At 53.2% G+C, this 15,733-nt stretch overlaps 1 protein-coding gene across 8 annotated transcripts in view; it reads left to right on the top strand.

Moving 5' to 3' along the window:
• The first annotated feature begins 2,424 nt into the window (after window positions 1-2,424).
• PEMT (phosphatidylethanolamine N-methyltransferase) overlaps window positions 2,425-15,733 on the top strand; it is a 77,923-nt gene continuing 64,614 nt past the window's right edge. Inside the window, exons 1-3 of one of the 8 annotated variants that reach the window (XM_012436985.2) lie at window positions 2,527-2,604; window positions 9,048-9,216; window positions 13,186-13,293. In XM_012436985.2, the coding sequence (XP_012292408.1) occupies window positions 13,201-13,293 (93 nt within the window). In that variant the 5' untranslated portion in view covers window positions 2,527-2,604; window positions 9,048-9,216; window positions 13,186-13,200. Of the gene's footprint in view, window positions 2,605-7,855; window positions 7,927-9,029; window positions 9,217-9,603; window positions 9,679-13,185; window positions 13,294-15,733 lie in introns of those variants that run through there. The other 7 variants (XM_012436987.2, XM_012436986.3, XM_012436983.2 and 4 more) reach the window with 7 other exon arrangements.

Raw genomic sequence — 15,733 nt, 5'->3', positions numbered from 1 at the left:
TTTGGCAGGAGGGTTTTTTTTTGTTGTTTTTTGTCGTTTGTCTTTTTTTTGAGGCTGAGTCTCACTCTGGCACCCAGGCTGGAGTGCAGTGGCTTGATCTCGGCTCACTGCAACCTCTGCCTCCCAGGTTCAAGTGATCCTTCTGCCTCAGCCCCACTAGTAGCTGGGATTACAGGCACGTGCCACCATGCCGGGCTAATTTTTGTATTTTTAGCAGAGATGGGATTTCGCCATGTTGGTCGGGCAGGTCTCCAACTCCTGACCTCAGGTGATCCACCTGCCTCGGCCTCCCAAAGTGTTGGGATTACAGGCGTGAGCCACCATGCCAGGCCGCAAATCTGGCTTCTGGGTGGGTGTTTGCTTTTCACGGGGGGTGGGGGGTGGGGGGTGGGGGGGCGGGGGGGGTGGAGGGGGTGGGGGGGCTGGAGAGGGTGGGGGGGTGGGGGGGCTGGAGAGGGTGGGCTGTGGTGGAGGATCAGATTGCATCAGTTTGGGTATGACCGCTTATGGTTGCCTTTCTTTGTTCTCAGATAAAGCAAACACACAAAAATTCATTTTCTGGGCTTAACAAGAGTGACCAGGTAGGTGAGAAGACTGGAGCATTGGTGAAGTGGATATGTGGTAGCGGGGAGGAGGAGAGGCTTGCTAGGAGCCCTCCCACTGCTGGGGGCTCCTAAGAAATGGCTCTGCCTCTAGCAGCTCTGCCTGGACACTGAGCAGGGAAAGGCTCCTGACACTCATTAGCAACAGTGCTAAGTCAGAACCAGCCCTGCGCCTGTGTCCCCAGCCCTGCCGGTGGCCAGTGCTTCCTGAGCACTTCCCACAGGCCAGTTCCTGGGTAATGAGTTTTACCATGTATCTCCCTTTTACTTTTGAGGAAAATGAAGGCGGGCTCAGTCACAGAGCTAGTAAATCCAGTGTCAGGAAAGCCAGTGTCTTTCCTGTCGCCTTGGCTGGCCTGCCCCATCCTAGCGATGTTGTGAAGATTGGGACTACCTATAACTCAGCCCGTGCTCGGTAAATGCTCAATACTGGTAGGTGCTGTGGGCCAAGGTGGAGAGAAATGGACTACTTGGAGCAGGAAGGAGCTGCCTTTGCAGAAGTCCTGCCTGGGCCCCAGTAGGCTGGGTGACCGAGCAAATTTTGGAACATCTCAGTCTATTTCCCCATATGATATAACACCTGGCTACAAAGGGGCTTTTTTTTTTTTTTTTTTTTTTTTTTTTTTAGACAGAGTTTCTTGTTGAGAGGCTGCAGTGCAGTGGCAGGATCTCGGGGCTCACCGCAACCTATGCCTCCAGGGTTCAAGCAATTCTCCTGCCTCAGCCTCCGGAGTAGCTGAGATTACAGGCATGCCCCACACCCCCGGCTGATTTTGTATTTTTAGTTGAGACAGGGTTTCTCTATGTTGTCAGGCTGATCTCCAACTACCGACCTGAGGTGATCCGCCTGCCTAGGCCTCTCAAAGTGTTGGGATTACAGGCGTGAGCCACTGCACCCGGCCTACAAAAGGGGTTCTTCTGGGATCCAATCATCTAAACTTTTCCCTCCCATTTGGCCCTCTCCATCAGTACTCCATGGCTCACTGGTCTTTTCTCGTTCCTGAGGGACCCCTGTCCCGTCTCCAGGCCTTTGCACAAATCATCCCTCTTCCTTGTCTGCCCTGCCCTCACACTTGGCACGTCTGGCACCTCCCCTGCTCATTCTAAGGCATCCCTCCCTACCATTTAACCCATCCCATTTTTCCATCACAGTACTTATCCAAATTATAACCCTTTATTCATGGTTTGTCTTTTATCTCAGTCAGGAGGCAGCAAGGGCGGGGGACTCTGTGTTGTTCCCCACAGTACCCTCAGCGCATAGACTTGTTAAGCAAATACTCGAGACTGAATGAGAGAATAAATGAAGGAAAAAGTGAGTGGAGGAGGGGGTCTTTGGTGGAGCTGAAGATCCTGAGCGCCGCGGGGGCGGGAGGCTCCAGGCAGTGTTCGTCCGGCACCACCTGCAGAGTAAAGCGAGTTTCAGAAGGGGGCGGGGGGCCCCGGGCGTGTGGGGCCCCGGCCAAAGTCCAAGTCCACAGGAGGCTGCGCGGGAAGCTACTTATAGCTACGACCCATGACCGCCGGCCTCTAGCCCCACCGCCGCCAGCCTAGGACAGGAACACTAGGTCAATTGGAGGGTTGGGTGCAGCAGCCGGCGATCAAAGGCATAGGGCAGGAGGCAGGATCCAAGGGGATACTGCCGCGTGGCTGCCGCGGAACCGGCAGGCTCTGCCGTGAACGACACTGGGACTTGTAGTTCTCGGTTCCTCTAGACGCTGTCGGAAGCCCCCAGATAAAGAGGCTCTTCGAGGTGAAGGGGAACTACATTTCCCAGAAGGCCGAGATAAGTCGGGGTCACCGAGAAAGCAGCCCGGCCGGTGGCACTTTCCCGGCGTGATAGGGCCGGTTCCGGGAGCGCGTGGCTGCAGTGGGGGTGCCGCGTGGTCCCTCCTGAGGCGGCCCCCGGATGAAGGGATCTGGGGACCAGGGATCCGAGCCTACGAGCAGCTCGGTGGCGGGGACTGACTGCTGCGGAGGCCTCGGCAATATCGATTTCAGGCAGGTACTAACCGCACCGAACTGCGGCGGAAAGTGGGAGAGGGATCTGGAAGGCCCGCTGGGCGTGAAGGCGTGCGGCGCCTTCAACGCCGGGGGGCGGGGCTGCCAGTTCCCTGGCAACGGGGGCGGGGAGGTGGGCGTGGCCTGGTGGGGGCGGGGCGCCGCTAGCGGGAGCGCCAGCTGTGTGTGCGTGTACGCGCGCGTGTAAACCTCAGGTTGCGTGTATCAGAGAGGGGCGTTTCTGAGCTCGTCTGGGTGTGTGCCTGTGTGTGGCCCTGAGATTGTGTGGGTCTCAGAGATTGTGCGTGTCTTTGGAATTGTGTATGTCTCACTGAAATTACGTGATGATCTGAGAGTGTGCGGGAGTGTGAGTGTGTATGACCGAGGCTGTGTGTGACGAGCGTGGGCGAGGGTGAAGGGGGCCGATTACATGTTTGGGAGTGTGTCGTGTGGCCCCTGCTCCCATCCATCCCCCAGGGTCAGGAGGCCAGCTTTGCCCACCATGAGAGTGGTGGGGACCCTGGCTCTCTCCCAGCTGGGGCTAAGCAGGCTGCACACCACCACCCACCCCTTTCGGGGCCAGGATGGGTGGGACTGACTCGCCTGCTGAGGCTGCCCTCTACAGAGTTCTAAGTGTGCCAGAGAGTGCCTGTCCTGGCATCTCCCCAGGCTCCCAGTTCTAATAGATTCCAATTTCCAACCTGTCTTGCATTCTCCCTTCTGTCAAAGCTTCCTCTTTGCCCCATTCACCTTTTTCATCACCCACTCTTCATGGAACCTGTAAGGCACATCTCTGCCCCAAGCAGCCTCTAATCCAGTTCCTTCCCTCCCTTCATTCCTTACTCACATGTGCATTTATTCATTCACTGATACAGCTAGTATTTATTCAGGGCCTGCTGAGGGCCTAGTGTCATTCAGAAGGTGAAGGGCTCTTCTGCCACTGAGCTTTCATTCTAGGGAAGGGGACAGTAGGCCTGGAAAGGCAAAGAGTTCTCTGAAGGACCTAACACTGGTTAGTGTTTTGCTGATGGGAAGGTTGGATTGAAATTCACAAGAGCGTGTTTCCCTGTCTGGGAGGGATCTGGGATCGGAGAGCTGAAGGGTCAGTCAGTGGGGCAAGATTCCCAGTGGAGGGAGGCAGGTGCGAAGTCCTCCAGGGTAAGCAGGAGGAGATGGGGCCTGGCCCTGAGGGAGCGAAGGCTTGACCAGATGGGTGCTCAGCAGAGGACAGGAAGAAGACTATTACTTTAATAAATTGTTCATTGAATTACAACATGCAGTCAGATGAGTGATGGGCATAGGTACCCCTACAGCTCCTGCGTTCTCACCAAGGGAATCTATCTCTGATAACCCTCAGATCTAGATGGGAGGTTATGATTACCCCCAGGGACTGCCCTCAGGAGAAGGGTGGGTAGGGGAGCCATGTAGAAGGGGGACAGAATGCGAGGGGGCAGTGTCTCATTGCAGACCCAGCTAGGGGCCTGCCAGTGGGCAGGGGAGACTAACTGGGTGTGAGGGGTGGGCTTTTCTGCTCGTTCTCCTTTCTCCCCGGGCTGTGCAGCTGGAGAGAGCTGGGGCTGGGTTTGGGTCAGGGTGACCCTCACTGGCTAACATTCTGTTTTTCTTCTGCTGTCCCTGTTGGTACAGTTAAGCTTCCTGTTGCCAAGGGATTTTTCTTAAAAAAAAAAAAAAGGAAAGAAAGAAACATACAACATTATGTATTTGCTTATATGGTAGCTGTCCTCCCTCCTCAGTCAAAATCTCAGTTTTAAAATATATCAGTCCTTGGCCTGAGAGAATTGCCAGGTTTTTCTTCACCCCGTGGTCATCTGAGCTGCAGGATCTCAGGTGCTAGCCCTGTGCTGTCTGGTAGAAACATCGTGTGCCACATGCATAACTTAAACATTTCCTGTAGCCAAATTAACCTAGTAAGAAGAAATGGAATAAAGCAAAGAAATAGAAAAAATAATTTTAACAATATATTTTATTGTTATCAAAATATATATCGGAAATATTTCATCCTGTGACACTCCAAGCTTGTGGCACTGCCTGTGACCAGTGGCTGCCACGTCACACTGAACAGTGCCGCTCTGGGTACCAGGCCCTCCACCAGCTCTTTTCTGGGCCTGCTTCAGCAGGTACAGAATCTTGCTTTTTTTAATTAAAAAAAAATAAGGCCGGGCGCGGTGGCTCACGCCTGTAATCCCAACACTTTGGGAGGCCAAGGCGGGTGATTCACGAAGTCAGGAATTCAAGACCAGACTGGCCAACATGGTGAATCCCAGTCTCTACTAAAAAAATAGAAAAATTAGCTGGGCATGGTGGCTCGTGCCTGTAATCCCAGCTACTTGGGAGGCTGAGGTAGGAGAATTGCTTGAACCAGGACCCAGGAGGCGGAGGTTGCAGTGAACTGAGATTGAGCCACTGCACTCCAGCCTGGGCTAAAGAGCGAGACTCCATCTCAAAAAAAAAAAAAAATCGTTGGGATGAGGAGTGTGCCTGCTGCAGCCTCATTGACTGAGGCCCTTTTGCCCCTTTTTGCCCTCCTGCCATGGGATTCTGGAGCCTTGCTCTTCAGCTGAGCAGCTGCCTGAAGGCAATGGGCCAGCAGGTGGACGGGAACAGGGTCTGATGCTTGCTGTGACAGGGAGTAGCACCTTCAGGATTCAGAAGATGGTTCCAGTAGGGCCTAGGGGTATGAGCACTCAGGCTGGCAGAGCATACTGAGGTCCTCAGAGCAAGGGCACATGCCCAGGTATCACATCCCTTTTCCATAGAGACTCACCTGCTCACCAGCACAGATGAGTGATGATGTCTCCAGCTTGGTGTTGGTGTCAAGAAGAATGGGGACAGTAAGGGGGTTACGGTAAAGACCAGAATGAGATGAGGGATGTAGAGAAGCTTTATTAAGTGTCAAGTGTCTTGAAGACCAGTCTTCAAGAAGGCCTGTATTCAGGAGGCTGAGAGACCTGGGACAGGGGACACAGGTCCCTGTGTGTAATAGGGGCTCTGGAGGCAAACCGTGATGGCAGATGCGGGCTATCTTGACCGCCTTTTAGGAAAAGACATTTGCCTCTATACAAAATTGTTTCCAAAAAAAATTTTTTTTTCTTGAAACGGACTCTGGCTCCGTCGCCCAGGCTGGAGTGCAATGGTGTGATCTCAGCTCACTGCAACCTCCACCTCCTGGGTTCAAGCGATTCTCCTGCCTCAGCCTCTTGAGTAGCTGGGACTACAGGTGTGCACCACCATACCCAGCTACTTTTTGTAGTTTTAGTAGAGATGGGGTTTCACCATGTTGGCCAGGATGGTCTCGATCTCTTCACATCATGATCTGCCCGCCTCAGCCTCCCAAAGTGCCAGGATTATAGGCGTGAGCCACCATGCCTGGCCCTAAAAATCTTTTAATTGTATTACTTTACTTGGAATAAACATTAGGCTGTTACATTAGATGACTTGCTCTGTGGTGTTTTCAAGGCCATACATTTTGGCATCAGTCAAGACAGAGCAGGGTTGAGGCTTTCCATGGCTGCTTATCAAAACCTTGGGCAAATGACGGAAACTCTTGGAGCCTGTTTCCCCTGCCTCTGCTGAGATGTCACTGCTTTTCCTTATTACGCTGTAAGCATGAATTACGTTGATGTTTTGAATGTTGAACCAGCTCTGGATTCCTGGGGTGATCCCTGCCTGGTCCTGACATAATATCCTTTTTATATATTGTTGGATTTGATTTGCTTTAATTTTTTTTAGGATTTTTTTCTTTGTCTGGTTTTATTTGGTTTAATTAATTTATTTTGAGACAGAGTCTTACTCTGTCTTTCAAGCGTGCTCTCAGGAGTGCAGTGGCGTGATATCACCTCACCAAAATCTCTGCCTTCCAAGTTCAAGCGGTTCCCCCACCTCAGCCTCCCAAGTAGCTGGGTTTACAGGTGTGCCTGCCACCATGCCCGTTTTTTGTTGTTGTTGTTGTTGTTTGTTTGTTTTTATATTTTTAGTAGCAACAGGGTTTTACCATGTTGGTCAAGCTGGTCTCAAACTCCTGACCTTAAGTGATCCACCCGCCTCGGCCTCCCAAAGTGCTGGGATTTGGCCTGGTTTTAGTGTTAGGGTAATGCAGTGAGTTGGGAAGTGCTGCCTCCCTCTTCCATATTCTGGAAGAGATTGTGTGAAACTGGGATTTTTTTTTCTTTTTTTTTTTGACACAGAGTCTCACTCTGTCACCCACGCTGTAGTGCAGAGGCGTAATCTCAGCTCACTGCAACCTCTGCCTCCTGGATTCAAGTGATTCTCCTGCCTCAGCCTCCCTAGTAGCTGGGACTACAGGCTTGTGCCACCACGCCTGGCTAATTTTTTTGTATTTTTAGTAGAGATGGGGTTTTACTGTGTTAGCCAGGATGGTCTCGATCTCCTGACCTTGTGATCTGCCCCCTCGGCCTCCCAAAGTGCTAAGATGAGTGGCCTGAGCCACTGTGCCCAGCCAGAATTATTTTTTCCTTAAATGTTTGGTAGAATTCATCCAGGGAAACCATCTGGGCTCAAGGCTTTCTTTTGTTAGGTTTTTAGCTATGAATTCAATTCCTGTAAAAGATAAAGGATTATTTCTGGAATGAATTTTGGCAGTTTGTGTCTTGCAAGGATCAGTTCATTTCATCTAATTTGTGTTATTCATAGTATTCCCTTATTATCACTTTAACGTTTGCGAAGTCAGTAGGGAAGTCCCCTCTCTTACTTCTGATACTTACATATTTTGTGTCTTTTCTCTTTTTTTCTTGGTCAGGCTGGCTAGAGGTTTCTCAACTTTATTGGGAAAAAAATTTTTCCCCAGAGAACCAGCGTTGAGTGTGATTTTTTTTTTCTCTATTGTTTTCCTGTTTTCAATTTGATTGATTTTTGCTTATATTTAATTGTCTTTTGTCCTGCCTGCTTTGGGTTTAATTTCTTCCTCTTTCTCTAATTTCTTAAGGGCAAAGCTTATATTCCCGACCTGGGACTTTTCTTCTTACTAATAGAAGCCCTGCCTTAGCCGTGGCCACAGATCTCATGTGTTCTATTCTCATTTTCATTCAGTTCAAAATGTTTCTAGATTTCCCGAGACTTCCCGTGTGGCCCTCTCTTGCATTCCTTCCACGATCGCTTTCTGTGACTGATTTCGTTTAATTCTGTGGTGGTTTGGGAGTATACTGTGCATATTTCTATTCGTTTAAATTTAAGGTTTGTTTGACGGCGCCGAGTGTGGTCTGTCTTGCTGATACCAAGGAGATTTCAGGCTGTTCCCAAAGTTGGCGTGTGCTGTGGTCAGGTCCAGCCACTGGATGGCGCTGTTCAGGTCAGCTGCGTCCTCACCGATTTTTCACCTGCGTTTTCTCAGTCACTGAGGACCGTGGAGGGCCCTAAGGAGAACTGTGGGTGTGTCTTTTCCACCCTTTAGTTGTGTCAACTTTTGCTTCATTCCTCACCTCACTTCTTGTTGTTGTCGCTGTTTTGTTTCTGACATGGAGTCTCACTCTGTCATCCAGGCTGGAGTGCAGTGGCGTGACCTCAGCTCGCTGCAACCTCCGCCTCCCAAGTTCAAGCCATTCTCTTGCCTCAGCCTCCTGAGTAGCTGGGATTATAGGCGTGCACCACCACGCCCGGCTAATTTTTGTATAGTTAGTGGAGACGGGGTTTCACCATGTTGACCAGGCTGGTCTTGAACTCCTGACCTCAGGTGATCCACCTGCCTCGGCCTCCCAAAGTGCACGCCATCTCACCCGGTCAGAGAATAAACTTTTTTGTTTTGAGGTGGAGTCTTGCTTTGTTGCTCAGGCTGGAGTGCAGTGGCACGATCTCGGCTCATTGCAGCCTCCGCCTCCTGGTTCAAGCGATTCTTCTGCCTCAGCCTCCCAAGTAGCTGGGATTACAGGCATGCACCACCATGCCCAGCTAATTTTTGAAAATTTTTCTTTTTTTTTTTTTGAGACGGAGTTTCGCTCTTGTTACCAGGCTGGAGTGCGATGGCGCGATCTCAGCTCACCGCAACCTCCGCTTCCTGGTTCAAGGGATTCTTCTGCCTCAGCCTCCCAAAATGCTGGGATTACAGGCGAGAGCCACCACGCCCGGCCCAGAGATAAACTTCTTAGAGGAAACAGACTCTGACACACTCATCCTTATGTCTTTGTACCAGGCACAGAGCTCTAACCCAAAGTTGCCCTAAATAAACATTGCCTGAGTCAACTTATGGTGCCAGGGCATGAGGGCAGCTTTGGGGGTGGTGGGGGCTGTGGCCATGCAGGCAGATTCTGCAGGGGTGATTGGTCCCAGGAGGACCCCATTCCCTCTCCCGGCAGCCCCCACCCATTCCCCCGCCCTTTGTCGTGTGTGGTGTGTGGCCTGGGATCGATGTGACTTTGCCTGTCCGGGCTTGCTGTTTGTCCATGTGTCACAATGTGACATGTTGACCTGCTGCAGATCATTCCCTGACCACAGAGCATGCTCCTGAGAACCCTGCACCCCTCGATGGAGTGAATTCCATAAGCCTGTGCCTTACCCACGCTTTGGGGTGTTAACAGCTGAGGCCATTCATCGGTGACCCGTGGGACACGAGTTATTCTGCAGCTCAGCGGACCTCCTGGCCGTGGTGGGTAGCTCCTCTCTGTTAGTCAGATTCCAAGGCCTCTGCAGCCTGGAGCCTTGAAAGGGGATTCCATTAGAATTACTGGGTATTGGAAAGCCAGGGCCTTCACTATATGAATGAGGCTGGGGCTGGGAGTGGATGGGAGACCTCCCTTTGGTCACAGGTGTGCAGTGGATGCCATCAAGGGAGCCTCTGATACCAGGAGACAGAGCCTGGATGTGGGACCCAGGAGTCTCCTGCTCTGCTCACATCTGACCTGGATTTTTTGCTGATCCTGTTTCAGGAGGGAGGGAGTTTTGGAAATGACAGCTATCAGAAAGAGACCTTCATGTTTCTGAGCGGGGAGCTGGGAGCTGGGAGGGGCTTCCCTCTGCTTCCTAGAATTCCACTCTGAACCATTAGTCATTCTTTCCAGCGAAGCAGGTGTTTTTCCGGGCAGCACAAATCTGCCTCAAGGTGACTGAGGTGACTGGATGGACACCAGCACTCTCCTGAGAAGGGCTGACCTGAGGACACTGGGACCTGGGTGCAGGAGGGACAGAGGCTGGGGAAGGGGATGGGGTGCGGGGGGCGGTGGGGAGGTCAGGGCATGTTCCAGCTTTGACCGGCTCAGCCCTTATCGGGAGACTCAGGTGGATGTCAACTGCCGCTGGGTTCACTGTTAGTTGCTTAATCTTTCAGTGCCTTAGTTTCCCTCCTGCATCTTGGCTCCCACAAAAGGTGGAAAAAGCATATTTCTTGCTCTCTTTCCAGTATCCTTGGGTTTCAAGACCCAGAAGCACTCACTTTTACCCTTGTCCCTTTTTCATGGGCCTTTCTGTCGAGCAGGGTGGGTCTTGCTCAGGCTGGCTCTGCTCCTCACTGTCTGGGCTCTGGAGGCTTTGCTCTCTTATCTGGAAAGTAGGCTAGCAACAGGGCTTTACTTTTAGGGTGGTCGAGAGGATGGCCAGAGATAAGGTCTCTGCTCACTGCCGGATCCTGTGTTTTGAGACAGAGGTTCACTCTTGTTGCCCAGGCTGCAGTGCAATGGTGCGATCTCGGCTCACTGCAACCTCCGCCTCCTGGGTTCAAGCGATTCTCCTGCCTCAGCCTCCTGAGTAGCTGGGACTACAGGCACCTGCCACCACGCCTGGCTAATTTTTTTTTTTTTTTTGTATTTTTAGTAAAGATGGGGTTTCTCCATGTTGGTCAGGTTGGTCTCGAACTCCTGACCTCGGGTGATCCACCCGCCTTGGCCTCCCAAAGTGCTGGGATCATAGGCATGAGCCACCGTGCCGGCCTCACGTCTTGTGTTTTCTTAGCACCCCCTAGAGTGAGGTCCTCCTTAGTGGAGCTCAGCATCTGGTGACTAACATTGAATTGAATTCCTTATGGGAGGCAGCAGCCCCAGGGACCATGGGGAAGTTGTGATCATTTACACTCAGGAAAATGCACCTCTCTTAGGTGTAGAGTCAGAGAGGTGCCAGTGATAGCGGAAGCTTTTCCTGGCTCTGGAAAATGCCCTTGTGTCCCTTCCCGCCTGGCTCAGTGTCCCCCAGGCCTTTCCTGCTTTCCCCTTCCCCCAGCCAAGTGGGACTCTGCTCTGTGACTCACACTCTGCCCTTTCTCCTCTTTGGCTTGACTAACGGCATGCTGGTCTGTAGGTAAGGGTCCGTGGGGAGGGCTCTGGGGGAAGTCCAAAGGCAGGAGGCAACTGAGGTCTTTTGCTGTGTCCTGGGGAGCCACCAGCCACTCCTGGGGAAGGAGTGGATTAGGTGATTGTGTAAGAGGCAGAATGACAGATGGGACATGGGAGGATTGGTAATGGGAATGAGACAAAGGGGGTGGGGCGAGGCCAGGTTTTGGCTGGGGGCTGAATGGGGAATGGGGATGGGGGAGGGATGGGTGTAGACTGGCCGCTGGCCCACTCATATGGTCTGCTGTGCGCATGCAGGTAACTCACCCTCAGTGCACTTTGAAGTGCCAGGCATGACCAAAGCCAGGACCCTTCCCTGAGCCAGCTTTCCACCTTCCCCACACTGGCCTGTCAAGGGACAGGGTCTTGGAATCAGGTGCCTAATAGGTATTATCATCAAACTGAAGAGAAGGCCAGACCTCAAGTTAAGCCCCAGGTTCTAGAAGCTTTGGGGCTGCACCACAGGCCTCCCCTCCCCTCCCCGCCCCTCCCCTCTCTCTGGGACAGGGCAGCCTGCTGTGAGCCTGGCCAAGTTGTCCTTCATGAGTGGCCAGGCCTTGTTGGCTGCAGGCACTGCGCGGTGTCCAGGGGCCGTGGCTGCAGCTAGGCAAGTGATGCTTTTTTTTCTTTCTTTTTTTTTTGAGACAGAGTTTCGCTCTTGTTGCCCAGGCTGGAATGTAATGACGTGATCTTGGCTCACCAAAAACCTCCGCCTCCTGGGTTCAAGCGATTCTCCTACCTCAGCCTCCCGAGTAGCTGGGATTACAGGCATACACCACCATGCTTGGCTAATTTTGTAGTTTTAGTAGAGATGGGGTTTCTCTCCATGTTGGTCAGGCTGGTCTCGAACTCCCGACCTCAGGTGATCATCCCCCCGCCGCTGAACCATCTTGGCCTCCCAAAGTGCTGGGATTACAGGCATGAAGCACTGCCCCCAGCCTGCAGAGTGGCTTTTCTTAGTTATTTGCTTACTGATGCCCACGCCTGCTGCCGCAGCCACTCTCCCACTCAGCGTTTCGTCCACAGATTCCAGTAGCAGCGCTCCTTTGGTCCTACAGTCAGCTCATTCATCCCTCAGGAGGCGCCTGTATTGCAGCATTTTGTTTGTTTGTTTTGAGACAAAGTGTTGCTCTGTCGCCTAGTGGCGTGCAGTGGTGTGATCTCAGCTCACCGCAACCTCTGCCTCCCCGGGTCAAGTGATTCTCCTGCCTCAGCCTCCCGAGTAGCTGGGATCACAGGTGCCCGCCACCACACCTGGCTAAGTTTTGTGTTTTTAGTAGAGACAGGGTTTCGCTATGTTGGCCAGGCTGGTCTCAAACTCCTGACCTCAGGTGATCCACCCACCTTGGCCTCCTAAAGTAGGTTTACAGGCGTGAGCCACCGCACCCTGCCTACAGCGTTTAATATCTGCTTAGCTCTGCCCTTGGCCCTGTAGTGAGATGAAGTTTCCACTTCAGGCATGCAGGCGGATCAGGCGGGAAGGCCACACGTGGGAATGATGTGAGGCCATAGTGGAAGATGGCTTTACACTGACAGACATCTGAGGCGCTCAGTGACATCCCATGGTCACATCCTGCAGGTGGCCTGGTAGCAGGCAGATTTATGTCAGGAGGCTGGTGTTTGGGGAAGCAAGGATTGCAGTGGAAGCTGGGCTCGCCCCCTGCCCGGGATGGCTGACCCTGGGCAGAAGACCATCTCCTCCCCACCCCTTCCCCAGAACGTGGGAGATCAAAGTGCTCCTTGAAGGAATTTACTGCGGCAGTGACCCGAGATCGCGCCTCTGCACTCCACTCTGGGGACAGAGAGAGACTCTGCCACTCCAAAAAAAAAATTTAAAAAAGGTGGTCCCCTGTTGGGTATGGGTGAGCAGAGGCACACCATTATTGTTTTAATTTACTTTTACCTGATTCCTAGTGAGGTCGAGCATTTCTTTACCTTTATTTCAGCTGCTTGGGTTTTCTCTGGGGTCCCTGAGAACCCTCATCCCGGAGGGTCTCCGTCACACCAGGGTTGGTGTCACTTCCTTTCAGGGTGCCGGGCACCCATCTTCAGAGGTGCTGATTTCCTCATCCAGCATCCAGGCCGACTTCTGTGGCCGCCCTCCTGACAGGGCGTGACACAGCTGATTAGGTCTCAGCTCTTTACTTTTTCTGAGACTGCACTGTAGTAACCTTTGTTGGACTTGGACGTTCCCAGGCCTCCTGGCGTGTTCCCAGAGGGTAACTTTGTCTCAACTCCTGGGGGCTCACAGGCCCTGCTGTGTCTGGGCGGTGCTGATGCTGGCTCTGTCCCTGCAGGCAGACTTCTGCGTTATGACCTGGCTGCTGGGCTACGTGGACCCCCTGGATCCCAGCTTTGTGGCTGCCGTACTCACCATCGTCTTCAATCCGCTCTACTGGAATGTGGTAAGTGCTGTTGTGCCTGACACTGTCTAGATGGGAGTATCACTGCTGGGCAAGCCCCACGCAGGGGATCGTGGCTGCCGCTGCTGGCTGGCCAGACAGACAGACAGACAGCTCTGCCCTTCCCTCCCGTGTCTGTCGCTGGCTGGTGTGGAGTACTAGGTGCTTCCTGCCATCTCGCCTTGGGGGTCCAGCAACCATTGGGCTGCCCAGGCTGGTGTCAGGATGGTCCAGGACTGCAGGGGTGGCCCTCCCAGTGTCACAAGAGCCTGCAGGAGAACGCTGCCCCACTGTGGGGCTGACATTGGTCACACGTGCCCAGCAATCTGGTGGCCTTCTCATTCATGAAGTGGCCTTCTCATTCATGAAGTAGGCTACCCAGGAAGTAGGGGCTCCCTTCCCTCTCTGCCATGTCACACAGTAAAGCCATTTGCTTGTGAATACCCCACCCCTCGTGTGTTCCATAAACATGATTATTTTTCCCACATGAGACTTCCTGCAAAATGACCTGCACACCTCAGACCCGGGCGAGCTGGGTAGCAGAAACAAGCCGACATGAGTTGAAAACAAGCAGCTGGCGTGGCGCCAGCGCATGACGGGTGCCAGGGGATGTTTGGATGCCCGAGCACCAGCACCAAGGGGTGGGTGGACTGCGTGGGAAGTGGGCTTCGGGCCCTTTGAGGAAAGTGTGGGAGGGGAGGGCCGTCAGCTCTTTCTGCAGCCTTTCTGAGATGCTCCCTGTACCCGTAAGGTTGTGGGGTAAAGCTCTTGGGGTTCCTGATCTGTTCTCCCAAGGCTGTCTCTGGGGTGCTTCTGGGGCTGCTTCCCATGGATCCTGCTGGGGGCGCTGGTGGTCCCAGGCTCAGCAGGGCGGGCTGGGCTTGCTGATGCAGAGACCTGAGTGCCCTGTGCACCCCTGAGGCTAATCTGCAGAATAAGGCAAGATCAGCGTCAGCAGCACATTGCTCCAGGCAGCTTTCATTTAAGGTGACCCCTTGATCCCAGGGCAGAACAGGACGTGTTTTTCATTTAGTTTATGACTTGAGATTTTTCTGCATCTGGCGAGAGAAGTGGGTGGGGGCTGGCCTGCTCATGTCAAAGACAGTGCATTCCAAAGAATACATGCTGGACACGCTTGCGCCGCCGGCCCACAGAGGAGGGGCTTCGAGGGGAGGACCAGAGGTGGGACTGAGACTGGCCAGCTTGGTGTAGCCAAACACCGGCCTCCCGGACACCCCTTCCTCCTGAGAAGCCTCGGCTGGGCTGGGGAGCACCTGCACTCAGCCACACCGTCCCCCGCTGGCCCCCACCTCCTGACATGGGCCCCTGTAGCCAGGGCTACAGCTGCCATGCTCGGCCTCCTGGTCGTTCCCTGCCACTGCCTGGCCTGCAGACACCCAGGCGTATCCAGCATGCCATAGATATGAGGTGGCGAAGGGTGAAGAGGGTGCTTGGAGGCTGAAAAATGGCCCCGTAAAGACGTTCACATCCTGTGAGGTTCTCTTTTTCTTTTTCTTTTTTTTTTTTGAGACTGAGTCTCGCTCTGTTGCCCAGGCAGGATCTTGGCCCACTGCAACCTCCACCTCCCAGGTTCAAGTAATCCTCCTGCCTCAGCCTCCCTAGTAGCTGGGGTTACAGGCACGCACCACCATGCCCAGCTAATTTTGCTATTTTTAGTAGAGATGGGGTTTTGCCATGTTGGCCAGGCTGGTCTCGAATTCCTGACCTCAGGTGATTGGCCCGCCTTGGCTTCCCAAAGTGCTGGGATTACAGGCGTGAGCCACTGCGGCCGGCCTAAAGTCTCTTATATGGCGCATACACAAGGCTCTTTGCAAATGTGATAAAGTCAAGGAGCTTGAGCTGGGAGATGGTCCTGAGTTATCCAGGTGGGCCCTAAATGCCATCGTGCGCGTCCTGTTAACAATGGGGTGGCACAGGGACGTCGACACACAGGAGTGTGTCTTGTGACCGTGGAGGCAGAGGCTAGAGTGACTAAGACACAAGCCCAGGAAGGCCAGGCCCACCAGAAGCTGCAAGAAGCAAAAAACGGAGTTTCCCCCAAAGGCTCTGGTGGAAACACAAGCTGGTCGACACCTTGATTTGGCCCAGTGGTAACTGATTGGGGATTTCTGTTGTTTTCAGCCCCTAAGTTGGTGGTCATTTGTTACAGCAGCTATAGGAAGCGAGGCCAGAGCATTTAAAAAGCAGAAAGGTCAGTTGCGGTAATCCCAGTACTTTGGGAGGCCGAGGCGGGGGTTGGGGGGGGTGGGGATCACGAGGTCAGGAGTTTGAGACCAGCCTGACCAACATGGTGAACCCTGTCTCTACGAAAAATACAAAAATTAGCTGGGCGTGATGGCGCACACTTGTAATCCCAGCTACTTGGGAGGCTGAGGCAGGAGAATCACTTGAACCCGGGAGGCGGAGGTTGCAGTGAGCTGAG

This window comes from Aotus nancymaae, unplaced genomic scaffold (genome assembly GCF_030222135.1).
Source record: "Aotus nancymaae isolate 86718 unplaced genomic scaffold, 86718_ANA_hifiasm-v0.15.2.pri h1tg000018l, whole genome shotgun sequence".
Taxonomy (NCBI): Eukaryota; Metazoa; Chordata; class Mammalia; order Primates; family Aotidae; genus Aotus; species Aotus nancymaae.
The sequence above is the reverse complement of the archived record's forward strand: the minus strand, read 5'-3'. Positions and strand labels throughout refer to the sequence as shown.